This window comes from Dromiciops gliroides, chromosome 4 (genome assembly GCF_019393635.1).
Source record: "Dromiciops gliroides isolate mDroGli1 chromosome 4, mDroGli1.pri, whole genome shotgun sequence".
In the NCBI taxonomy this organism is placed as follows: domain Eukaryota; kingdom Metazoa; phylum Chordata; class Mammalia; order Microbiotheria; family Microbiotheriidae; genus Dromiciops; species Dromiciops gliroides.
The window spans coordinates 256,896,749-256,922,868 of NC_057864.1; the positions used below are offsets into that span (position 1 = coordinate 256,896,749).

The following is a 26,120-nucleotide window of genomic DNA, read 5'->3' on the forward strand; positions in this document are numbered from 1 at the left end:
CAGGCTTCCTTTAGGCAGTCCCATTTTTGTCTCCTATCAGCCTGAGGCCAAGTATAATAAGGAAAGGGAATATGCTGCACACAGAAACAGTCAGACAGAGAGATATGTATTATAGAAATGCAGGGCATGCCCAAAGAAAACAGAAATGGCATAGTGATTATCCACTCTTTTCCATTATCTATGGAGCAGAAAAAAAATCCTAAAGCCACTCACTACTTAGGAAGGACTGAAAGGGCAACTGTCCAGACTCCTAGGTCATTTGCATATATGCCTTCTCAGGGACTCTCTTTCCAGGCCACTTTTCTTGTTTTTGGAGGCAACTGGAGTTAAGTGACTTGCCCAGGGTCACAAAGCTAGTAAGCTATTTGAATTCAGGTCCTCCTGACTCCAAGGGCCAGAGCTCTATCTCCTATGCCATTTAGCTGCCCCCTTTCCAGGCCATTCTTAAGTTAAAACCCACATAATCATTATTTAACATCTTCATTACAAGTTAGGGCAGGGCAATATGAAACAATAGAAAGATCACTGGTCTGGAAGTCCTTCTCTTACTTGCTTGGATGACTTTAGTCAGGTCACTTCCCTTCTCTGGACTCAGTTCCCTTTTGTTTTGTTTTTTTGTGGGGCAACGAGGGTTAAGTGACTTGCCCAAGGTCACACAGCTACTAAGTGTCAAGCGTCTGAGGTCGGATTTGAACTCAGGTCCTCCTGAATCCAGGGCTGGTGCTTTATCCACTGTGCCACCTAGCTACCCCCTCAGTTTCCTTTCTATAAAAAGGTCATTGAACTTCATATGCTTTGAGATCCCTACCAGGTTGGATACACAGTGGTGGAAGAATTTATTCTATTTCTGTTTGTTCTCTAATCTTTGTTCTTTAACCCTAGCAAGGGAATGATCCAGGGAGGAGATGCAAGGCCCCTTGTCCCAATGGAGGGACCAGAATTCTAATGGTTAAAGAAGTCGCAATGAACATTAGTTTTAAGGGCCTCTGTTCTTACACTGTTCAGTGGGGATCCAAAGCCTTTGCCTTCTATAATTTTTCTCTCCCTACTCTGGGGTTAGGTGGAGCAGAAGGGAAGGAGAAACATTTCTTTTTACTTTCAAGCTTCATCTCTGACTTTTTTTGTACCCTGCCTGTTCTACCCAGCTTTTCATTAATCCCTGCCTTTCCTCCAACCTGGAGGGAGGGGAGGGGAGGGGAGGGGAGGGTAATGTAGCAAACAGAGAGACTCCGGAGTCAGAAGATCTGGGTTCAATACCAAGCTTTTCTGTTTCCAAGCTGTATGACCTTGAAAAAGTCCTCCTTGCTAAGCTACTATTAAAATATGGGATCTCTGAGACTCCTTCCAGTCAGTTCTGAGAATCTCTGGGTCCTCAAAACCCCAGATTTCTACATCTTCGCTCCTACCTGCAATGACTTCTTCCCCTCTCTGCTAGTCACTGACTTGCACTCCTGCAAGATCTCAGGCTTATTGAGTCACTGAGTCGCTTCTGACTCTTTGTGACCCCATGGGGAGGTTTCTTGGCAAGGATACTGGAGTGGCTTGCCATTTCCTTCTCCAGTGGATTAAAGCAAACAGAGGTTAAGTGACTTGCCCAGGGACACAGAGCTAGTTAAGTGTCTGAGGCCAGATTTGAACTCAGGTCTTTCTTTCTTTCTTTCTTTCTTTCTTTCTTTCTTTCTTTCTTTCTTTCTTTCTTTCTTTCTTTCTTTCTTTCTTTCTTTCTTTCTTTCTTTCTTTCCTTCCTTCCTTCCTTCCTTCTTTCTTTCTGTTTTTTGGTGAGGCAATTGGGATTAAGTGACTTGCCCAGGGTCACACAGCTAGTAAGTTGGCAAGTGTCTAAGGCCGGACTTGAACTCAGGTCCTCCTGACTCCAGGGTCAGTGCTCTATCCACTGCACCACCTAGCTGCCTGAACTCAGGTCTTTCTAACTCCAGGCCCAGTGTTCTACCTGCCTCTAAGATCTCAGATTGTTAAAGCAATCCAGGAGAGAAAGGAGGAGGGAGACATTTGGTCCCTCTCAGGAAGGGCCTACGCTCTATCCACATCATCTTCAATAGTCATTTCGACCTCAGGACCATTAGGATAGTAAATGATAACTTCTTGTTCTTATTTCAAATATAGGGAATACCAAATTTAGAGCAATTATATCTGGCTGTGCCCTCAAACTGGCTATGCAGAGGACAACAGTACAGAATGCAGACTCATTTCCAATCCACAGAGACCACCTTCCTCATCACAATCTGATCTTGCCCAAAACACTCCACCCCCCAATTCCCTTCATCCCTTTAGCAGCATCCTTGAGGACAGAGCTGCCCAAACCTCAGCCTCTCCCCTCTAAGAGGACTCCTAAGTCTGCTGAACCAAGGGGTGCAATGAGAATCACTGAGAGAGGAAGAACCCAGAGCAGAAAGAAAATGAGGGAAGGAAAACCCCTGGAGGGAACAAATTCTGAGAGTCTGAATTTTATTTTTATGTATATTTTTAGTCATCCTGTGCCTGTGCGTACATAACATAGGCAAATCTCATGTGAATATACCCATGGTTACCCTCTTGCCTTAGATCCAAACTCTGGCTCACAGGCTTATACTGCAAGCCCTCCCCCTAACGGGTCCCTCTCATCTCCCTCCCTCCCTCCCTTTTCCAAGCCCAGCACTGATTTTTGTACTCCATCCAAGGAAGGCTGCCTCCCTATTTGTCAGTCAGTGAAAAAGTGGAGAGCACTTGATTTAGAATGGGGGACGTATGGTCCTCCACCCATAGAAAGATCACAGCCGATGGAGCAGATCATCTCTATCACAGGCTTCCGGGGGGGGGGGGGGGGGAGCATATGATTGCTGAGTCATTAAAATTTAGGGCTGAGGGACAGCTAGGTGGCGCAGTGGATAAAGCACTCGCCCTAGATTCAGGAGGACCTGAGTTTAAATCCAGCCTCAGACACTTGACACTTACTAGCTGTGTGACCCTGGGCAAGTCACTTAACCTTCATTGCCTTGCAAAAATAAAATAAAATAAAATAAATTTAGGGCTGAAAAGAGGCCAAGACCTCATATGTTACCACTCTTTCATTTTCTAGAATATTGACTCAAAGAATCATAGATTTAGAAAGGAAAGGGACTTTGGGGGCCATTTAGCCCTACCCCTGCATTTCACATGAGTCAACTGAAGCCGAGAGAGAAGTGACTTCTTCAAGGTCACCCACCCAGCCACTACAAGACCTGAACTCAGGGTTCTATGACTCCCAATACAGGAGACTTTCCAGCATATCCTTTTCCCCTTACAAGAAGCCTTCTCTCCTAGCTTCTAAACTCTGCTAAAATCCCAGGACCACAGAATCAGGGCTGGAAGGTATCTCAGGGATGATCCATTTTGTAGATGAGGAACCTGAGGCTCAATGACTTATCCAAGTTCATACAGGAAAGATTTGAAGCCAGGTCCTGACTCAAGAGGAAGGGCTATATCAACTGCACCATCATTCTTGTGGGCTCCAGTAAGTTTCCTGTGATTAACTCCATCTAGCTTAGTTCATCCTTCTTATATACCTTGGCTTCCTCCCACCCCACAGGACTTAAGATTTTTCAACCTTCAATGGCTGCTCTGCTTCATGATTCCTAAAGCAGTTCTTATTTTTCATTCTCAGTCTTTCAAGACTCCTCAGCCTCTTCATGAGGTGTCTCTCTTCTACTGGGGACTCCCTGAAGGCATGGGTTCTAGAACAGGCCATGTGCTACATGCTTAATCTGTAAGCTTGTGTCAAAACATTGCCACGCCAAGCTCCTCCTCTACAAAGTAAGGGGCACTGGACCAACTGGTGATGTCTGAGGCCTCATCCAGTGCCAATACTCTGTGATACTAGAGTAGGCCCAATCGACTCCGTTAGAGTGGAAGGTCTTTGAGGGGGTGAACTGAACCTTGAGGGAGGTAGCATGATTCTGACTTCCAGAGGGAGTGTACCAGACCTGGGGTCAGTAGGGACTGGGTTGGAGGCCCACATCAGACTTACTAGTCATATGTAATTCACTTAACTGCCCTGAGCCCAACCTTCTTCATCTGGAAAATGGAAATAATAACAGAATCCACACATAGTTTCTCACCAGCTTGTTGTATCGTAGGACATAATATATGTAAAGCCCTTTGCAAACCTTAATGAAATATATTATTGTTCAGTCATATTTCAGTTGTGTCTGACTCTCTGTGACTCCATTTAGGGTCTTCTTGGCACAGATACTAAAGGGGTTTTCCTCTTCCTTCTTTGGCTCATTTTACAGATGAGGAAACTGAGGCAAGTAGGGTTAAGTGACTTGCCCAGCATCACACAGCTGCTAAGTATCTGAGGCCAGATTTGAACTCAGGAGGATGAGTCTTCCTGACTTAGTCTGGCAATCTGCTGAGCCACCCTGCTGCCCCAAAAGCTATATAAATGTTAGCTAATATTAATGATAGCTATCAATCACCTAAGGCAAAGAGCACTTGGGGAAAGGGAGAGAGAAAGAGAAAGGGGAAGAGAGGGAGAGAAGAGAGACAGATGGAGAGAGGGGGCAGAGACAAGAATATAGGGAGCACCATCACATCAATAACAGCATTTCTATAGTGCTTTAAGGTTTTCAAAGCATTATATATATGCTATTTCATTTGATCTTTTCTTCATTGTCTGTCCTCCTGGTTGAGTTAGTGGATGGTGACAGACACAAGGGTTACAGATCCAACCAAGTCCGAAGATGGATCATGAAGGTTCCCCATCCCCTGTAATACATGTGTACATGAGATCAGAATTCCCCTAGATAGTGAGATGCCTCCCTGCAACCCTTACTGCCCTTTCCCTGACAACCCATGGATCTCCTAGTATTCTTTTTTTTTTTGGGGGGGGGGGTGTTTGGTGAGGCAATTGGGGTTAAGTGACTTGCCCAGGGTCACACAGCTAGTAAGTGTTAAGTGTCTGAGGCCGGATTTGAACTCAGATCCTCCTGATTCCAGGGGCAGTGCTCTATCCACTATGCCACCTAGGTGCCCTGGATCTCCTAGCATTCTAAATGAACATTTACACTAACTGAGGTTCTCATTAGTCTATATATCTCTTGTGCCTATAGTAAACAAAAGGCGTTTTCTGGGACTCCTCATTGCCTTCTCTCATGACTACCTACCTCTGCCCAGCCACAACCCTTCTTCTCCTCAACAGCCATTAGCTGTAGCAATCACTGCTAAGGACATTCTCAGCCACCCTGTTTCGATGTGGGATGAAAGAAGAGGTGTGGGGGTTGGGGGAGGGGGTATGTGATATGGGTAAGCTCTTGGGGCATCTTTAAGGTCAGAGCAGTGCCCACTTTCCAGATATGGGAGGGAGGAGCCTCTTCCTTCTGGAACGAAGCTGCATGGGTAGAGCTGCCGACAGACAGACAGCAGACAAACAAGCACATGTATTATAGGAGAGAGAGAAAGAGAGAGAAATTCACAACAGCAGCAAGCAGAAAAAACAAAGATCTTTGCTTTCTGGAGATGTTCAAGATATTGAAAATGTGAATCTCCTGAGAGACAAATGGCTCTGCAGGTATTATCAGGGATGCCAGTAATCAGCCTGAGCTGTTATTCAGTTAGATTTTTTTCCCCCAGGTAGATTATTAAATTCTGAGGATGACAACAGATAAAGAAAACTAAGTGAGGGGGCACGAGACCCCTACTGATTCTTCCTGCTCAGAAAAGGGGAGACAGAGTAGGTCCCCAGTATTAGTTAACGGTCCAGGGCACCTTCTTTGGGAAAGCCGTCCCCCACTCTCCAAGAAAGCAAAGATATTTTCACCCTTGCAATCAGGGTGGGAGAGAGAGCAGCAACTCACAGAGGGTGCACAGGGGGCAGCCACTTTGGGTGAATTCGGGGGAGAGAGGGTCATCCTCACGAGAACGGGCATCTCGTCGTCCGACATCGAGCTGGCCGGCTTGTCTCTGGCAGCAGTGATGTTGTTGGTGATGACCTGTGGGCTGGGCTCAGGCGAGAGAAGCTTGACAGGGACAGACACGGGCATGACGATAGGAAGGGGGTTTTCCACCTCGGGAGGGAGCTGTGACTGGGGCGGCAGCGGCGGAGGCGGCGGTGGCTGTGGCGGCTGCTGCTGGGGCGGCTGCTGCTGCTGCTGCTGCTGCTGGGGTGGTGGAGGTGGCTGGAGCTGCAGAGCCTTCTCTCCTTCCTCCTACACAGACAATTAAAGCCTTTGATCCCTGGTCCCAGAATAGCCCTCGCCAGGGAATGTGCTTCTCTTTCCTTCTCAAACTTTCAGGATGTTGGCTTCTACAGGCCTTCCCTTAACTTCTCGGGGACTGACTTTCCTAATCCATAAGACAAGGAGAGGAATCCTTGCTTCTGCTACCACACAGGGAATTGAGAGGAGAAAATGAAATGATGGGAAGGGAAGCAAAAGCATTCTGAAGTCACCGGTGCCCAGTAAAGGCAAGAAAGCCACCAAGTATCCTTGGAAATGGTGTAGGGGAGAAATGGGATGTGCTGTCATCACATATTTGGCTTAGAGAGCCACAGAATGTATTCTATTCTATATACTATATGTTCTATATTACTTAACATATTCATACAATATTATAACCTGTTTAGTTAGAATCCAGACAAAATACACAAGCTTTAAAACCTACAGGGGACTGAATATAATCTAATTTGTTTTCAAACTACCAGAAAGCACTTCCAGACCTTGGATACCCCAGGGTCCTCCTTATAGAGCATCCCTCATTCCTGTAATATAGATGTAGAAACACACTGGTGAACAGAGTTCTGGTTGAGAGAACCTGGGTGAAATCACTTTTTACTGTATCATCATGATTTTTTTAAAAAATCCTCAGATGAATCTGGTCTTAGACTTCATCCATTCAATTCAATTTGAGAAACATTTTATTAAGCGCCAGGCTCAGGAGACAAATAAGAAAAAGAAAGACAGCCCCTGCCTTCAGGGGGCTTACAATCTTACAGGGACAGGAAGTGGGTCATGCTCCCAGTCCTGGCCTATTATCACAATAATACAAGTAATACTGCCAGTCCATTTGGGAACCTTATTTGCAAGGGTAGTCAGTAGTAAGAATGATAAACTCGAATCCTGCCAATCCTAAGGTCTGACACCCAAAGGTTTTGGGGATCTTTAGCTGCTCCCCCAGCTCAGTATGGGGCTGAATTTTCTGAAACACAACACTCAATTTGAACGGCAGCCAAGCACAGTAAGCAGCACACATCAGCCTGGAAAGGAGAGTACTAAAGCACGCTTGCCACCTCTGACCCCTTCCCCCCACCTCTCCCCCGCTCCCTCCATCCCTTACCTGCTTGAAGCTGGGGGAGGCTCGCATGCCCCCATGCGACCTCATATGGCCGTTCAGGGCAGGCAGACTCTTGAACTCCTTGAAGCAGATGGAACATGTCAATTTGTTCTTAGCATCGAGCTGTTCCCCAAATACCCCTGCGGGCTGAGCGCTGCCCAGAGAGCAGATGGAGAGAGGTTAAGGACAGAGAGAGCACAGGCACATTGTGCAGGGAAGGTAAAACAGTGACTAATATAAGAATCCTTTAGCCTTTTTTTTTTAGCTTTCAATCATACTGCTTTATTCTATTGCCTCCCCCCATTCCCCCACCCGGTTCCCCGCCACCTCCATCCCCCCCTCTATTTTACAGAGAGCAGACCTCCAGCACAGAAGGGTTCAGTCCTATTCACGTGGGAATTACATAAACTCTGATATGGGTTGAAATGAATTATCACTATTAATCCCAGAGCTCTGTGCTGTTTTGGTTTTTCCAACTTATCTGAAGCCTACCCTAGTCTTTAGGGAACAGCTCAAGTCCTAACTGTTCCCTGATGAAGACTCCAGCCTATAGCAGAATCTCCCTTCCCTAATTCCTTTGGCATTTTCCCCCTGTAACAGGTATTTTAACACCTCCTTCTCTATGATGTTAGGCTTTCATCTTTCTCAACATGTCTTTTCTCCCGTGGTAGACTGAAAGCTATTTCTAGGGAGAAATAATTGTCTCAGTCTTCTTTTGTATGACCCACTGTAACTGACAGTGTTTGGTGAATGTCTGTTGATTGGTGACTAGCTAACTTTTAGTTAGGAAAATGTGGATTCGAATCTTGCTTCGGACAACTTACTAGCTATGTGACCTCAGCCAAGACATTTAAATCTATCTGACCCTTTTTACTCATCTATGAAATGAGAACAGTGGGGACATATTGCTTGAAGGATCAAATGAAATAATCTACATAAAGAATTTTATAAACCATGAAGAACAACATGAAGAGGGGCTATTGGTATTCTGACTGTACAGAATATGTTTTCTCTTCATCAAAAACTTCCTTATAAAGCTGACTGTAATTTAAAAAATAGATCATTTGTGATGACCAAGGCCCCCCACCCCTCTCCAGAAGTCTCCACTATGTTCCCAGGGTAGAATTCTGGGCATTCACCTTACCTTGGATCAGGAGACACTGGTTGGGCTCGGCCATCAGAGAGGTGCATCTTGGTTTTGAAGAGAGCAGAACAGAGAAAAAAGAGGATAAAGGGGGGAGGGGATAAAAAGGAGAGGGACACAGAGACAGAGAGACACAGAGAAAGTGAATGTCTATTTATGAAGGAAAGGCAACTAGACCCCAAGAATGCAGTGACTTCCAGAGCACTGATCCCAAACTGAGATTGCATTTCCCTTTTAGGATATACACATTTTCGGGGGCAGCTAGGTGGCGCAGTGGATAAAGCACCAGCCCTGGATTCAGGAGTACCTGAGTTCAAATCCTGCCTCAGACACTTGACACTTACTAGCTGTGTGACCCTGGGCAAGTCACTTAACCCCAATTGCCTCACCAAAAAAAAAAAAGAAGGATATACACATTTCCTCTGTCTATATTTTTCCCTAACCAACCTTTTCCCACAGTTTTTAGTTTCAAACTTTTTAGTTCTAACTTGAATACCACTGCCCTTAGCTTCGGGGCATTCTCTATGTAAAAATAAAACACTACTCACTGATACACCATATCTGTAGCCCACCCCAAGCCCCAACTATCTTCCCCACCTCTATTTAATTTAAGAAAACTAGGAAATATGACATTAAATAGATAAACCTGCCACAAATTTTTCTGGGCCCAAAAACATTGAGAAGAATTTGAGGTACAATAGAATGTTGGATCTGGACTCAGAAAGACCTGAGCTCAAATCTAGTCTCAAACACTTATTGGCTGGGTGATCCTGAACAAGTCACTCAATCTCTATCTGCCTCAGTTTCCCTCAAAACGGTGAAAACGGTAGCACCTAACTCCCAGGGTTATGGTGAGAATCAAATGAGATCATAATTGTAAGGTACTTAGCATACAATAGGCTCTATATAAATGCTGGCTATCATTATTATTAAAGAGTATTTTTGCACTGTGCCTGACACATGTTGAGTAGTTTTTCAGTCCCATCCAAGTCTTTGTGACCCCATTTGGGCTTTTCTTGGCAAAGATACAGGAATGGCTTGCCATTTCCATTTCCAGCTTCTTTTACAGATGAGGACCTGAGGTAAACAGGGTTAAATGATTTGCCCAGGGTCACACAGCTAGTATGTGTTTTTGAGGCTGGATTTGAACTCAGGAAGATGAATCTTCCTGATTCCAGGCTGGCCACTCTATGCACTGAATCACCTAAACACACACTGTAGGTGCTATAAAAATGCTTATTCCTTTGGCTTTCCCCACTACCTAAATCCACCTTCTAACTAGACAAGGGTATATTAGCTGGTGTCCATGTTTAAGCTCACAGAATCACAGGGTAGATTTAGAACTAGAAGACCTTAAAGGTCCTAATAGATCAAATGAGATAGCAATTATAAAGTACTTAGCACAGTCCTGGCAAATAGTAAGCGCCATAGAAATATCAGCTATCATTATCACCACCACCACCACCACCACTATCATCATCATCTCCACCCGCTTCATTTTACAGCTGTGGAAAATGGAAGAGGTAAAGTGACTTGCCTAGGGTCACCCAGCCAGTATGTGTCTGAAGTAGGATTTGAACTACAGCTGCCTGACTCCAGGGCCAGCACCCTTCCCATTATACTATGTTGCCTCTCATGGGAAGTATCATATTGAAGAAAAAAAGAAAAGAAAGGGAAAACCTGCTTCCAGGGTCAGGTGTGGACACAGGACAATGGCTTGGGGGCCAACACCACATCTCTGACACCCTCCCACCTCCCCATCTGGTATCTCTCTCCCACTTTCCAATGCCCATCTTCACCCCAGTTCCATATCCCCGGCACCAGGGCCATAGACTTCATCGTCAAATAATATTATTCTAAGTTCCATCGATGACAACAGGTATACAATGATCTAATAAGCTAATCTCTGTTGACCCTCCCCGTTCCCAATGGCCTGAGAGATAAGCCTTCCCAGCAGGATGAGCCATCTGCCACAGGGGGACTTCTCAGCTGTCAGAAAAGTCTTCCACTTTTCAGAGGTTGATGATTTAATAGAGCTCTGTGTATCCAGTCTCCTGCTACTAGAACAGCTTGGTCATCATTTTGTTTAAGACATCAGCTGTCCCACCCCCATTTAAAAAATTACCTTAAGAGGGGGAAGGGAGTATTTTCAGTCACTGGGACTTTTTTTTTTCTTTCTTTTTTTTTGCGGGGCAATGAGGGTTAAGTGACTTGCCCAGGGTCACACAGCTAGTAAGTGTGGGACTTTTCTCAGAGACATCTCACACTCTCTCCCCCTTTCTCTCTTCCCACCAATGAATGGCATAAGGTCGAGTCATTTATTAGGCAACCACTCTACCTAAAAATCACAGAAGGTGATTTTAGTAACCGTCTTATCCAGCTCATCCTACAGAGGAATAAATAAATGAGCTTGGCTAGATGATGTGGCTTTTGCCCAAAGTTGTTCAGCTAATAAGTGGCAAGGCTCGAATAGGAATCTGTCCTTCAACTCTATTTGAGTCAAATCAATCCTAGAATGTCTTTAGCTACAGGCAGCTCAAGCTGTTTATTCAGGCACACCTATATTCATCAGCAACTACTAAGAAGGGTTAGGAATTGTTAGCACTTAGATGGGAACCTGCCTGTGAACATGTAGGTACTATAGGCTTTAAATAGCAAGGGAGCATGGTACAGTGGATTGCTAGTTTGGGAGTCAGGAAGACCTGGGTTCAAGTCCTACCTTTGATGTGGACCTTAGTACCATCATCCATAAAAAGAAGGGAGTAGACTAGATGGGTTCTGAGGTCCCTTCCAGCTCTAGATTTCTGATATTATGATTCTATATGCACAATGGATAAACTGCTGGACTTGAAGTCAGGAAGACTTGGGTTCAAATCTCACCTTTATCATTTATTATGTACAGTGGACAGACTGGTAGACTTGGAGTCAGGAAGACCGGGGTTCAAATGTCACCTCTGTCATTTATTTCTTGGGTGACCCTAGCAGCCAGGTGGCACAGTGCAGAGAGCACGGGCCGGGAGTCAGGAAGGTGTGAGTTCAAATCCGGCCTCAGACACTTACTAGCTGTGTGACCCTGGGGCAAGTCACTGAAGCTTGTTTGTCAGTTTCCTCATCTGTAAAATGGGGATAATGACAGCATCTACCTCCAGGGTTCTTGTGAGAATCCAATGAAATAATTGCAAAGTGTTTAGTATAATAATAATAGCATATAATAAGCGCTATATAAATGTTAGTAGTAGTTGTTATTTCCTCATCTGTAAATGATGGGGTTAGGATAAGCAATCTCTAAGACCCCTCTGTCGTTTGATTGTTTCAGTCATATCTTACTCTCTGTGACCCCATTTGGGGTTCTCTTCACAAAGATACTGGAGTGATTGGCCATCTCCTTCTCTATCTTATTTTACAGATGAAGAGATAAGGCAAAACAGAGTTAATTAACCCAGGATTACAAATCTAGTAAGTAAGTGCCTGAGGCCAAGTTTTTTTTTTCTTAATTTTTTTTTTGGGGGGGGCAATGAGGGTTAAGTGACTTGTCCCAGGTCACACAGCTAGTAAGTGTCAAATCTCTGAGGCCGGTTTTGAACTCAGGTCCTCCTGAATCCAGGGCCGTTGCTTTATCCACTGCGCCACCTAGCTGCCCCTTGAGGCCAGTTTTGAACTCATGAAGATGAGTCTTTCCAAGAACAGCACTCTATCCACTGCGCCACCTAGCCTAAGGACCCTTCCAGTTCTAAATCTATGATCCTACAAGTTGAACTGAACTGTACAACAACAACAAGCTGAAAAGCTACACACACACGCCCCAAGTGACTAAAAAAAGCCCCACCTCACTCCAAGATACAACCCTTCTGCTTTCACCCCTGCCCCCAATCCACACTCCCACCTGAGCAAGAGCTAAGGATTCATGAAGATACCTGGGACCACATAGAACCAGGAGACAGCTGCTGGTGCTGGGGTCCCTTGCTGTTGAGGTGAATCCCCACTTGTGGCAGCAGAGGCCTATGGGGGAGACTGTTTCCAACTGAGTTCATGTCGTCCACCCCCGGGTCAGGGAGCCCTAGTGCACCGTGGGAGCTCAGCATGGCCTGGGCTTGCCGGTCACTCTGGTAATTCTTCTGTGATACGTTCTCACGATGTTGCTGCTGCTGCTGTTGCAAGAGGCTCTGCTGGTAGAAGTGTCGGCTGTACTGTTGCTGAGGGTCCTGGTAGAAATACTGGGGCACAGATCCCAGCTGGATAAGCTGAACCGGATGGGGGGCCTGCTCCTGGGCATACTGGTGAGGATCATGCACAGATTTGGGGCCGGGGTCCCTGTGATAGGAGGTGGGCTGGAGTTGCATTTGTTGTTGCTGTTGCTGCTGCTGCTGTGGTAACTGGGGCATCATGGGCTGTGTTGGATAATAATGAGGTAATTGTATGGAGCAGGGGCGCTGGGGCGCCGGGGGCAGCAGCTGCTGTGCCCTGCTCTGTTGCTGCTGCTGCTGTTGTTGCTGCATATCTGGTATGGGCATCCGCTGCTGTCCCGATTGCGGCTGCTGCAGATAGTAATGTGCCTGCTGCATCTGTGGCATCGACTGCGGCAGCATCTGTTGACCTTGCATGGGCTGGCTGCCCTGGGCAGGCATCTGGGCCATCTGCTGTTGGTAGTCATAATACAGATGGGCTTGGGAGGGGTGCTGCCCACCCTGCATAGCTGGCTTGGGTGGACCATTGGAGAAACCAGAGTGGGCCTGATGGGGCATCTGCTGGTAGCGGGGAGGTACAGCGGCGGGAGGTGCTGCCACTGCCTGAGGTTCGGAGGGCTTCTGGGACAGTAACTGGCGGAGGGCACTGTCACTGGTACCGTCCATCACTGATGACTGGCTATGTAGCACCTGGGCCATGTTGTTGACCTGGATCCTCAGGTTCTGGTTGGCAAACACCTGGGTGAAAGAGTCTAACTTGTGAAGGACTCCGCTGGTGATCTTCTGGGCCCGGATGTCGTTGGACTGAGGATAGGCGTATGGGTAGCCTTCAGCATGTTCTACCTGAGCAGACGCCCCCCACATCACATTGGGGTTGGAGAGGCTGCCACGCAGCTGGATGTGGTTGTTTGGTCCGGCGTGGCTCCCCCAACCCGTCTGCCTTGAGTTGTCCATCAAGCCGAGGTTCTTGGGACCAGCTGCCAGGCCCAGGCTGTCCCGAGAATCCTGGGGGAAGTGGGGAGACAGAGGAGAGGCCTGGGAAGCTTCCATGCCACCCCCCGTGGATGCAGTACCCCCATAACTGTGGTTGATCCCATTGCCCCCACTCAGAGCACTGTGTGGTGGCTGTTGGTAGTAAAGGTTCTCATTACCATGGATGGTATGATTAGCTTTGTACATCTGTTGATCCCCCATGGCTCCCAACTTGGTCCTAAATACAGAGGCACCAAAACCATTAAAAATAAAGGGGGGAGGGAAAGGAAGGGCCAGGAAAAAAAAAATGAAACCCTGAGATAGGCTGAGAGCTACCACTGGAGCTACTCCACAGCTGAGGAGTACATGCACATGGCGGGAGCGGGGGGCTCCTGGTCAACCCACGACACTGATGGCCAGTGCAGATGGCTTCACGTCTTCACAAGGGGCAGGGCACAGGCCAAAGGGTGAATGGTCAATGAGATGCAATTCACTCCTGGAAAGAAAAAAAAAGGAAGAAGGGATGAAAATGTTAGTTTTCTCTTGGAAGGACACACACAGGTACTATTCCAAGCAAGCTAGTAAAAAGCACAATGACTGGTCATGATGACTAAATACAAGTACATCCCATTTCTCCCATGCCTGACTCTACAACTGACTGTGTGACCTTGGAAAGATCACCTGCCTTCTGGGGGCCAAAGAATTCATTGCCACATAGGTAGTAGCCTTTTGGTGAGGATCCTCTCTGTATTAAGTTGGGCAAGTCCTGGGAAAGCAAGCACTGTCTGTGGCTGGAACAATACCCAAAGTCTTTCCAATAGATGAGAACTAGCCAGAGTTGCATTCCTCTGGAGTAGACTTTGTGAGTCGTCTCAACTCGAAGGCCAAAGGCTGAGAGTAGGCTTTACCAAGAATTATACAGAATGATGTAAAAAGCAACATAAAAGATGTCATCAGAGAAATATATGACCAGAAAAAAAAACAAGAACAAAACCATATGCCTATCAAAGAGCAAAAGTTAAGCAATAATTAATGGACATGATCCACTGGTATCCACACAATGTTCGAGAGAACTTAAAAAAAGATTCCAGAATGTTTCGTGGACTTCTTTGGCAGAATTATGAGGGTTAATGAATCCACATTCACTAATTAAGTGCCTACTATGTGCCAGCCATCATACTAGGCTCTGAGGATATTAGGACAAAATTGAAATAGTCCCTGCTCTCAGAGAGCTTACAATCTAGCTGAATAAAAGATATATAAATATAAATATGGAAGAAAAATGGACACAAGAGATGCCCAAGATAGGCAGAAAGACATGGGTTATAATCTCCATTGATAAAGGAAGTACCCATGTGGATAAGATCACAGGTCCATTGTATACAGTATACACATATGTATACACACTGTATAAAGTATACACATCTTTTCTCCCTCATTATAGCATAAGGTACTAGCAAGCAGAAAACTTGCCTTTATCTGTATATCTGATCCCCCCTAGTAAAGCGTGTAGAAGATAATAAATGTTTAGCAAATGTTTGCTGAATAAATGTTCTCCTCTGTTGGCAGGGGAATGAAGTAAGCAAGAAGGATGCCTTTCAGAGAGGGGCACGGTTTTAAAAAGCTAGAGAGGAAGTTGCTTTTGGCTTGTGCTACTGCAGAATTTGTTTGCTTACAATTCAGAAGGGGTTACATCCAGCTCCCACCAGACCACCCCAACTTGTTTAAGAAAGAAAAAAAAAGTTTTCTCATTTCCTCTACCAACCCAAAACTATACAGACACAGAAAAAGAGATTTCAACGGTGATTATGATTATCTAGCTAAAAAAGCTCCACTCTTGGTTCTATTGGGAAAATTTTATTCAAATCTTTCAAGGATTCCCTTATTCGCCTCCCCATGCAAGGGGAAGGGGGGAAAAAAAGAGGCTGAACTCAATGTGTTTTCCCAGCATGCAGGCAGATGTTCCCCGGCCTTCATCAGAAATGTTGCTCCGGCTGCTGATTGGTCTTCTAATAAAGTCTACGGTGGGTATTTTATGATCCTGTAATCTGATTAACATGAACATGTGCTGCCAATAAAAATGATTAGACATACCAGTCTTATCCAAGCCTTGGCCAAAGCAATCTCCTTTCTCTCTTCTTCTTCTCTGGATTCATCTCGGCCCTCACAGAGCCATCCATCACAGCCTCAGAGATGAGGCTGAAAAGGCCTTTGATGGGGCTTTGGTGATGGCTCTCCCAGCTGTGAATTGGTTTTCAGGGCTACATTTTGGCAATCATATGCATTTCCCTCTCCTTTCTGATGCTGGTGAATCCCATCTCACCATCTGCTATCAATAGTTTCAAGTTGGCAGCCTCCCCTAGAGCATTCAACAATCAGAATTTGGGGACCCTCAACCCATGAGGGAGCTGGGCCCCACTTTTCCATCAGTAGGCCAAGATCCATGCCATATTTGAGCAGAGCAGCATGATCCTAGGCCCATCCGTCTCCTGGCTCGGCACTATTCCCCTCCAGAAGTCACCATTTTAAAGGAGTAAGTTTTATGGTTCTAAATATTAGGGAGGAAAACAAGAAATTCTTCTGACATTAGGAGAGACATGTCAGTCCATTTTGGCATGGGATAATGCACTGCCTAATTCAAAGCTGAGGCTACCAGTGGTATTCCTGTGTATGACCAAAAGGGGCCATGGAGAATGAAGTTCTTCATCTCTAACTGTCCAACACACACATATACACACTCTCTCTCTCTCTCTCTCTCTCTCTCTCTCTCATCTCTCTCTCTCTCTCTCTCTCTCTCTCTCTCTCTCTCTCTCTCTCTCTCTCTCTCTCTCTCCCCCAACCAAACAGAGGAAGACTGGGCTTAGAATCACAGCAAGAGCAAAACTCAATTTCCCTAACAGGGCTGGACTAACCAAAGTAACTGGTTTATTTGTGGCCAAGTAGCCTTGAAGTATTTTCCTCTTAAAATAAGACATTGGTATTTGATAACCAACACTAAGTTATCTCCTTTGGGGATTTGCTAAACTCATATTAAAATTTGTTCTGGTTTTGTGATTTCAAGGAAGTCTGTGTTAGGGACAATATATATATATATATTTTAGTGAGGCAATTGGGGTTAAGTGACTTGCCCAGGGTCATACAGCTAGTAAGTGTCAAGTATCTGAGGCTGGATTTGAACTCAGGTCCTCCTGAATCCAGGGCCAGTGCCCTATCCACTGCGCCACCTAGCTGCCCCAAGAGACCATATATTTTTGATATGTAGTAACTCTGTAGGAAAAAAAACTGTGGAAACTACCATTTTGGATTCCTTTGGCTCTGGAGCATCACAATATAATGGAAAGGATTTGGAGTCCAAAGGACCTGGGATTTAATGATTGCGGGCCTACTATTCACTAAGGGGCAGCTAGGTGCTACAGGAGACAAAATGCTAAGCCTAGGGTCAGAAATACTCATCTTCCTGAGATCAAATCTAGCCTTACTAGTTGTGTGACTGTGGGCAAATCACTTAATCTCATGCACCTCAGTTTCCTCATCTGTAAAATGAGCTGGACAAGACTGAACAACAACAAAAACTATTCACTACCTGTGGAATCTTGGACAAAGTCCTTAACCCCTCTGGGTCTCAGTCTCCTCTACACATTAAAAAAAATTTATATAGAGTGATACAAAAAGCAACATAAAAGATGACATCAGAAATAAACAAAAACAAAACCATGGGCCTATCAAAGAGAAAAGGTTAAGCAATAAGTAACGGGCACAGTCTATTGCTATTCACACAATATTCAAGATAACTTGAAAAAAGATTCCAGACCATTTCATGTATTATGGTATAATGGGATAAAATGCTGGACCTGGAGTCAGGAAGACCTGGATTTAAATCCTAACTCAAGATACTTACTAGCTGTGTGACCCCGAGACAGTAACTTAGCTAACCTCTCTTGACCTCAGCTCCTCAGCTGTAAAATGAGGGGGTTGGAAAAGATAGCCTTTAAGGACCCTTTGCAATCTTTAAAATACCTTCTAGCTCTAAAACTACATAAGCTGCTCCACATAGCAGGCACTCAATATTCACTGACTTGATTGGCTCTGCTAACTGAATAGGCAAAAAAAGGAAAATGCATGTGAAGATCAAAAGATCTGAATTCAAATCCCAAGTCTACTGCTTAATAGAATCTCAGGGTTGGAAAGGACCTTCGAAGTCAAATCCAAATTGTACTTCATCCCTGACAAAAAGTCAGCCAGCTTCTATCTAAAAACCTCTCCTAGTAGGCAGGAGGAACCCATCACTTCCTGTGGCTGCCCATCATATTTCTGAACTACTCAAACTGTTAAGAAGTTTATTCTCAGGGGCAGCTAGATAGCACAGTGGATAATGCACCGGCCCTGGATTCAGAAGTACCTGAGTTCAACTCCGGCCTCCAACACTTGACACTTACTAGCTGTGTGACCCTGGGCAAGTCACTTAACCCCCATTGCCCCGCAAAAAAAAAAAAAAAAAAAAAAAAAAAGACGTTTATTCTCATAATGCTCTCAGAAAAACCTGGAAAGACTAACATGAACTTAATGCAAAGTGAAATGAGCAGAACCAGGAGACAACATTGTACACTGTAACAACAACATTATACAATGATCAACTGTAAATGACTTAGCTATTCTCAGCAATACACTGATCCAAGAAAATTCTAAAGGACTTAAGATGAAAACTGCTATCCACTTCTAGAAAAAGAACTGATGGAGTCTGAATGCAGATCATTTTTCTTGTTGGTTTTTTCTGTCTCTATTTTCTTTTACGACATGGCTAATATGGAAATATGTTTTGCATGACTACACATGTATAACGTATGTCAAATTGTTTGCCTTCTCAATTAGAGGGGAAAGGGAAAAAGGGAGAGAGAATTTGGAACTCAAAGTTTAAAAAAAAAAACAAATGTTGGGGCAGCTAGGTGGCGCAGTGGATAAAGCACTGGCCCTGGATTCAGAATGACCTGAGTTCAAAGCCAGCCTCAGACACTTGACACTTACTAGCTGTGTGACCCTGGGCAAGTCACTTAACCCCCACTGCCCTGCCAAAAAAAACAAAAAACAAAAATGTTTACATGTAATTGGGGGGAAATAAAACACTAAATTTTAAAAGGAAAAAAAAATTTAATTATCCTCATGTGGAGTTCAAATCTGTTTTTTGGCAACTGCCTGCTATGCATTGTTCCTAGTTCTGGGCTATGAGGCCAATCATAACTACTCTAATCTCCATTCACATCTGAAGACTGCTATTATGTTCTCCCAACCAAGTCTTCTTGACTCCAGGTCAAACACTCACAATTCCTTTAACTGATCTTATGGCTTGGATTTTAATCAAACTCAAAGTCTTCTTTCTATAAGCCTTATCTTCTTTTTGCTCAGTTATCAGTAAAACTGGGTAATGCTACCTGCACTGATTCATAGAAAGCTAGTCATAGTCGTGCCAGATCAAGTGAGACGATTCATATAACTATTTGTAGTTACAAAGCTCTTTTGATCAAGATGAGGGCTCATTATCATAATCATCCTCAGTGGCACACTCCTAGGGCTTTTATCTGGCTTCCTTCTGTACTTCCTTCCATACGGTAGGGAAAGAGAAAGCCATGTCCAGGTTGAGCCTCATTCACATAGGTCAACTCTGTATAAGCTCCCCAGCCCCAAATCAGGACTGGCAGAGTCAAAGTGGGAAAGAGCTGGATTCCTGCTCTGTTCTCATCATGTGGTGGCAGACAAACTAATGGGTAGAGACATGGACAAGAGGCTGGACAAGGTCTGAGGGGCCTGAACCTTCAAAGAGACATGGAATTAGAGTTCAGACACATGGGTTCAAATCCTGACTCTGGCGCTTACTACCATCATCACCTTGGGAAAGTCAGTTCATCTCTCTTAGCCTCTGTATCTTCATTTGTTTAAAAAAAAAAAAAAGGGGGTGGGGTGGGGGTGGGGAATCTTAATCCTTACATTGGAGGAAGCTAGGTGGCACAGTGGATAAAGCACAGGCCCTGGATTCAGGAGGACCTGAGTTCAAATCTGACCTCAGACACTTGACTAGCTGTGTGACCCTGGGCAAGTCACTTAACCCTCATTGCCCCGCCCCCCCCCCAAATCCTTACACTGCCCATCTCAGGGGATTGGTTTAAGGAAAGTTCATGGTAAGCCTCAGACTTCTGTCATGAGCTATGAAAAAATAGCATATACAGCCAGGGCTTATCCACTGAGTGACAAATGAGTGTGGTACTACCTGAGGAGGGGAAAATTGCAAATAAATAAGAGAAGGGGGTGGTCTACTTACCACACCCGGTCAAACACTAAGATTAAAGATACTGGTGTGTGGCCTCCAGCGAATGAAGACAGGAAACAAGGGGAGGAGCAGGGGGCCTGGGTGACCAAGACAGGGAAGGCTCCTTTTCCTGGTGAGCTTGAAGAGGGGTCCACTGTATATTAATCAGAGCTCCCATGATATCCGTAAGTCAAACAGCTATGTCAGGGTAGGGTAGGGTAGGTAGTTGGGATCAAGAGCTATCCAACTGCCCCTCCTTCATTTTATCCCTGGGGACAGCAGCACAAGGGCTGAAGACCCTTCCCTTAGGAGCAGTGGCTCCATTTCTGGGTTGTGGTGGGGGGAAGGGTTGCTATAGCAACATGATCCTGAATTCTGTGGAAGTTTAGGATGGGGGTGGGGTGGGGGTGGGCGGGGTATAGGGGAAGGAAGGCCCTGAAGGGAAGGAGGTCTGTCAAATGGCTCCATCCACCCCCCCTTCTCCCTAATAAAGTAAATTATTAATCTCATAAAATAACAAGTCATGCAAATGAAGCTAAGAAAATACCTTCAGGGTTTAGTTCCGCTTACTCAGAGTCCCACACCCAAGATCCAGGGAGCCCTCACTGCCAAAAGAGAGTCTAGGATTGGGGCCCTCGGGAGGGAGAAGCATGGATGAAGGAGGGGCCCTTCCTGAGGAGGAGGAGGAGGAGGAGGAGGAGGAGGAGGAGGAGGAGTGAGAAAGGGGGAGAAGAACAGAGCCAGGAAAGGGAGGGGCTACCTTCTCCTCAGCCTCCCTAAAGAACAGGCCACTCACAGATGTGTCTACAGCAGGGGCTCCTTCCCCCTCTAAACACATGCTCTACCTACAAAAAAGACTTGAATATCTGGTCAATTTTGGCTTAGAGGCAAGGGGTCACGGTGGTAGAATTCATGGTTTGGACTCAGGAAGGGAACCCTTAACTTTGCTCTGTTCTGGGGCCAAGTTCAATTCAATAAACATCTTCCATGGGCAAGGCACTGGAGATAGAAAGATAAAAAAGAAAATATTCGTAGCATCATATATCTAACAGGGAAGTCAGACTCTATCTAAGCTTATAAATGAGGCCCTAAGAGTGCTGGGCCCAATGTAATGCTTCTCATACCTTAATACAGGTGAGAAGCATCCCAGACCAGATTTGAAAGCAAGTCCTGTAAATCCATTTTAATGCCTCCCATACAGGAAGGTATACAACATGCACACAAAGTAAGACAAAATCATTTCAAAAGGGAGACAAAATGTAGCAACTAAAGGGATCAGGAAAGGCTTTTGTGGGAAGTGGCACTATCACTGTCCCCATTTTACAACTGAAGAAACTGAGGCAGACAGAGGTAAATGACTTGCCCAGTGGTGCCTAAATGTGAATTCAGGTTTTTCTGTCTCTAGGCTCAGCACTCTATCCACTACCCTACTTTGATGCCTCTGTGTGGAGTTGTAATTATCAGTACAAACTATCTCTACTAGAGAACAGATCAAAGTGCATTCTATAATCACAGGCAGTAATCAAGGCCAACATTTTATGTGAATGTATTCCAAAGGACTTGGGTGCTACCTCCAGTGGATAGAGCACCAGGTCTGGAGTCAGGAAGATTCATCTTCCCGAGTTTAAATTTGGCTTCAAACACTTACTGGATGTGTGACCTTGGACAAGTCACTCAACTCTGCCTGAGTTTCCTCATCTGTCAAATGAGCTGAAGAATGAAATGGCAAACCACTCCAGGAGCTTTGCCAAGAAAACCCCAAATACGGTAATAAAGAGTCAGACAAGACTGAAACGACAAAATGATAACAATACTGTTATACAAATACTGAATAAATAGTGGGCAAGGAGGATGAGCAAAGCAGTCACATCTTTGCAGGAGTTCTAAGTACAAAAGAGTCACTTAAAGAGCTTGGCTGAATTTAATCATTTTCCAAATAATAATTACGTCCATTAAACCAAGTTCTCTCCACCAAGCCTTCCCTGGCAGAGTTATGAGATCCTAACATGACAGAGAGGGCAAATAAATGTATGGAAAGTGTAAGTTTGCATCTGACCAGACAATTCAAGTATTAGTGCAAGTGGCCAACAAGGCCAAAGGTCATGGGTTCAAGGTCTAGTTGAGTCATTTAGATTTGAGCAGATACAGCTTCTGTACTTGGCTGGCTCCTTTGAAGATATGGATCACTGATGATCAAGAAGAATAAGGAGGGGCAGCTAGGTGGCACAGTGGATAAAGCACCGGCCCTGGATTCAGGAGGACCTGAGTTCAAATTCAGCCTCAGACAATTGACACTTACTAGCTGTGTGACCCTGGGCAAGTCACTTAACCCTCATTGTCTCGCAAAAATAAATAAATAAATAGATAGATAGATAAATAAATAAATGAATGAATAAATAAATAAATAAATAAATTGAAGACTAAGGAAGAGGGCATGCCTGTAAGGAAGGCTCTCTAAAGCCCATCCAAAACAAATTAGAGAACACATCCTGTGATGGAGAAATCAAATGGTTACTGATACAATCTTGATAATTCATAATTTGGTTATCCATTATCTTATGGACTGAGCCTTCAAAGAATTTGGGAACTTGGAAATCAGAAGAGTTGGGTTCTATTTCTGATTTACTAGTTGTATGACTCTGGGCAAATGATTACATTTCTCAGAATGTCAGTTTTCTCTTCTACAAAATAGAAAGAATTAGACTACCTATACAGGAATAGTTAGGTGGCACAGTACCTGACCTGAGTTCAAATCAGACCTCAGACACTTACTAGCCTTATGATCCTGGGCAAGTCACTTAACCCTAATTGCCTCCAAAAACAAAACCTACCTTTACCACAAAGCCTGGCTGTATGGAAAGTTATTTGGAATTGTTAAGAGGTATAAGAATGAATAGTTTATTATGACTTCTTCCCTACCTTTTGTACAGTTGAACTAACCATACCACAAGCCCCTCCCCCCATAGCCAATATGTAGATGACCCCATGTAATTTTCCTGACAAGTGCTCATCCATCCTCCACTAGAACACCTCTGGTGAAAGGAAACTTACTCAGGCACCAGGTAGCCAATTCCACTACTATTCAATAATAATTATTATTATTATATATATGTATATATATTTTTTTTGCAGGGCAGTTGTGGTTAAGTGACTTGCCCAGGGTCACACAGTTAGTAAGTAATAAGTGTCTGAAGCCGGATTTGAACTCAGGTCCTCCTGACTCCAGGGCCGGTGCTCTATCCACTGTGCCACCTAGCTGCCCTATTATTACATTTTAAACAGCATTCTGAGATTTGCAAAGCACTTTAATTATAGTATCTCATTTGATCTTGACAACAATCTTGTGAAGTGGGTACTATTATTATCTCCTATTGACAAAGGGGAAAATCAAGGTGGAGGGCAGTTATATGACTTGTCCAGGGTCACAAAGATGGTAAGCTATCTAAATCAGGATTTGAACTCAGGTCTTTCTCACTTCAACACTACCCACTGTGACGCGTAGCTACTTTTCACTGGCAATTTTGTGTGTGTTTGTGTGTGTGTGTATGGGGGGAGAGGGGTGGAGAGGGAGAGACAGACAGATCATATTCATCTGCATCTAGCTTCCAAATACCAGTAGAGAATAAAACACAGAAAATCTAATTCCTCTTCCTCATGATAATCCTTCAAGTATCTGAAGACAGCAACCACGAACCCCTTAAATCTTCTCTTCTTCAAACTAAATGCCTCTTAGTGCCTTCAAAACTTCAAAACTGGTTTCAATTTCACTTACAGGGATGCCTGGTGATCTTGCTCTAGACAAGCTCTGACTTGGCAAAGCTCCTATGAAAATGTGGTGTCCAGACCTGCATGAAATACTCCAGACGTGGCTGATGTGCAGTAGAACTGTCACCTCTTTAATTCTGGGAACTAGACACTTTTATGAATCCAGTATAAGACTGCAATTGCTATTTTTTTTTTACATCCATCACACTGTTGACTCATGTTGAAGGTGGAAAACACAAGGCATTATTTTTTTCACATGAAAATCCTCTCTCCCCTCCATCATGTACTTAGGCAATTGTTTCTGAAGCAAAAACTAGGATTTTACATTTAGGACTATTATTCTATTTCATATTGATAGTTGTGGGCCATGACACCATCTTGTCAATATCTTATTGATTCTTGTTTCTATCAGCCAACATAAATTTGTTCTGCCTCCCATCAGAGATTAAGGGAATTGACGTTTCTTTATTTGGATGACTGGAGAGACTGCAATGCTGATCTGAGGATTTTATTTAAATTGGGGGGGGCGGGGCAATGAGGGTTAAGTGACTTGCCCAGGGTCACACAGCTAGTAAGTATCAAGTGTCTGAGACTGGATTTTAACTCAGGTCCTACTGAATCCAGAGCCAGTGCTCTATCTACTCTGCCATCTAGCTGCTCCCAGATCTGATGAAATTTTTGACCTGTACATTTGAATTATTCAAGGTCCTCAGCCATACCTCCAACACATGGGACATTTGAGAGTTGGCGGTCCCCAGGCAGAACTCACATTCTCCTTATTTCCTGAAGTTGCATTAAGTTCTTTTGAAAATGTTTGACTGGAAATCTCATCAACTGCCCATGTCTCTACTCTGTGTGTGTGTGAACTAGAGTCTTCTGCTGAAGCAGGCAGGAGGTAGGCATATATGTCTGTGTATACATCTGTTCGTGTGTGTATACATGCATGTGCGTACACACATACATGCACATACATACTATATACATGTACATGCATGCTATACACACATGCATGCATGCATAGATTGTGTTCACACACACACACACCCCTGTTCATTTCCTGCACTGCCATCATTCTTAGACAGGATCTTATCACCTCTTTCCCTACAGAAGGCTCTCTATTGGTTCACCTTGCCTCCAGTCGCTTTCATTTCCTCCAATTTATTCTTTTAGATATACCTTTTTTTGTTTTGTTTTGTTGTTGGGGGGGGGTGTGGAATGAGGGTTAAGTGGCTTGCCCAAGGTCACACAGTTAGTAAGAGTCAAGTGTCTGAGGCCGGTTTTGAACTCAGGTCCTCCTGAATCCAGGGCCAGTGCTCTATCCACTGCGCCACCTAGCTGCCCCACTTCTAAGTACTTCTACAAGTTACTTCTCATTTGTAGTAGGAGAATTTGAACTATATGTTGTCTAATTTTATACTCTGTATTCTTTCCATTGCATCATGAGGGACAAGATCACATCTTTATTTCTCTTTGTTATCTCTCTGAGTCCACTATACACAGTAGAACAGGGCAACAGAATTAAAGATAGAAGGGACTTGACAGATCATCTCATTCAATCATCCAACTTTACAAATGAAAAAACTGCGGCCTTGAAATTTTAAGTGTCCAAGGTCACAAAGGTTGGGAGAGCCCTCAGAAAATAACACTAGTCTTAACTTTAGACTTGACCATAATTAGAAAAGTGAATCTGCTAAAGGGTGTGGGGAAAGAGGGTTTAGAAATTATGAGGCCAAGAGAAATGACTCCTCCATTGTCTGATGCTTTGTACTTATCTGTACCACATTTCCAAGTCCATTAGTGGACATGGGAATCAACCACATCCCTTTCATATACATTCTTGCAGGAAAAATCAATAGGCCTCATAACAAACATCCCAATGCATTACAAGGCACAAGTGCTACTCAGCCCATTTCATAGGACGATGAGAGAGGCAGAAGTCAATAATCTGTCAGCTGACCTGAAAAAAGAATATCTGGATTTCCAGAAATCGCATGTCAATCTCATTCCACTAGACCCATCCTTTCAACACAATGTTTTACCACTGAACAATCCTTAAATAGGCCCCTTGCCATTGCATAGATACTATGCCAGTTCTAAGCCAGCTACTTAAGTAAGCACAAACTTCTCAATACTTCCAGATAGGCTCTCAATTCCTAGCTGTCAACAGACAGCTCAGTCTCAGAAGTATTCATACTTCTGAACCTAAAAGAATTTTTTTTTTTTAAAGTGAGGCAATTGGGGTTAAGTGACTTGCCCATGGTCACACAGCTAGTAAGTGTCAAGTGTCTGAGGCCGGATTTGAACTCAGGTACTCCTGAATCCAGGGCCGGTGCTTTATCTACTGTGCCATCTAGCTGCCCCCCTAAAAGAATTTTTGATCAGTCAAGGCAACAAACCCTCTTATGAGCTACTTTTATGAACATATATGTTATGGTTCCCTTTTTTAGTTGAC

At 44.4% G+C, this 26,120-nt stretch overlaps 1 protein-coding gene across 5 annotated transcripts in view; it reads right to left on the reverse strand.

The window, feature by feature from the left end:
* The window catches only part of TRERF1 (transcriptional regulating factor 1), a 294,312-nt gene that overhangs the window by 50,694 nt on the left and 217,498 nt on the right, over positions 1-26,120 (reverse strand). For 3 of the 5 annotated variants that reach the window (XM_043999734.1, XM_043999735.1, XM_043999733.1), the window contains 4 exons: positions 12,364-14,101; positions 8,450-8,496; positions 7,309-7,459; positions 5,832-6,182 (listed from right to left, as the gene is read on the reverse strand). In XM_043999734.1, coding sequence (XP_043855669.1) covers positions 5,832-6,182; positions 7,309-7,459; positions 8,450-8,496; positions 12,364-13,827 — 2,013 coding nt within the window. In that variant the 5' untranslated portion in view covers positions 13,828-14,101. The remainder of the gene's footprint in view (positions 1-5,831; positions 6,183-7,308; positions 7,460-8,449; positions 8,497-12,363; positions 14,102-26,120) is intronic. The other 2 variants (XM_043999737.1, XM_043999736.1) reach the window with 1 other exon arrangement.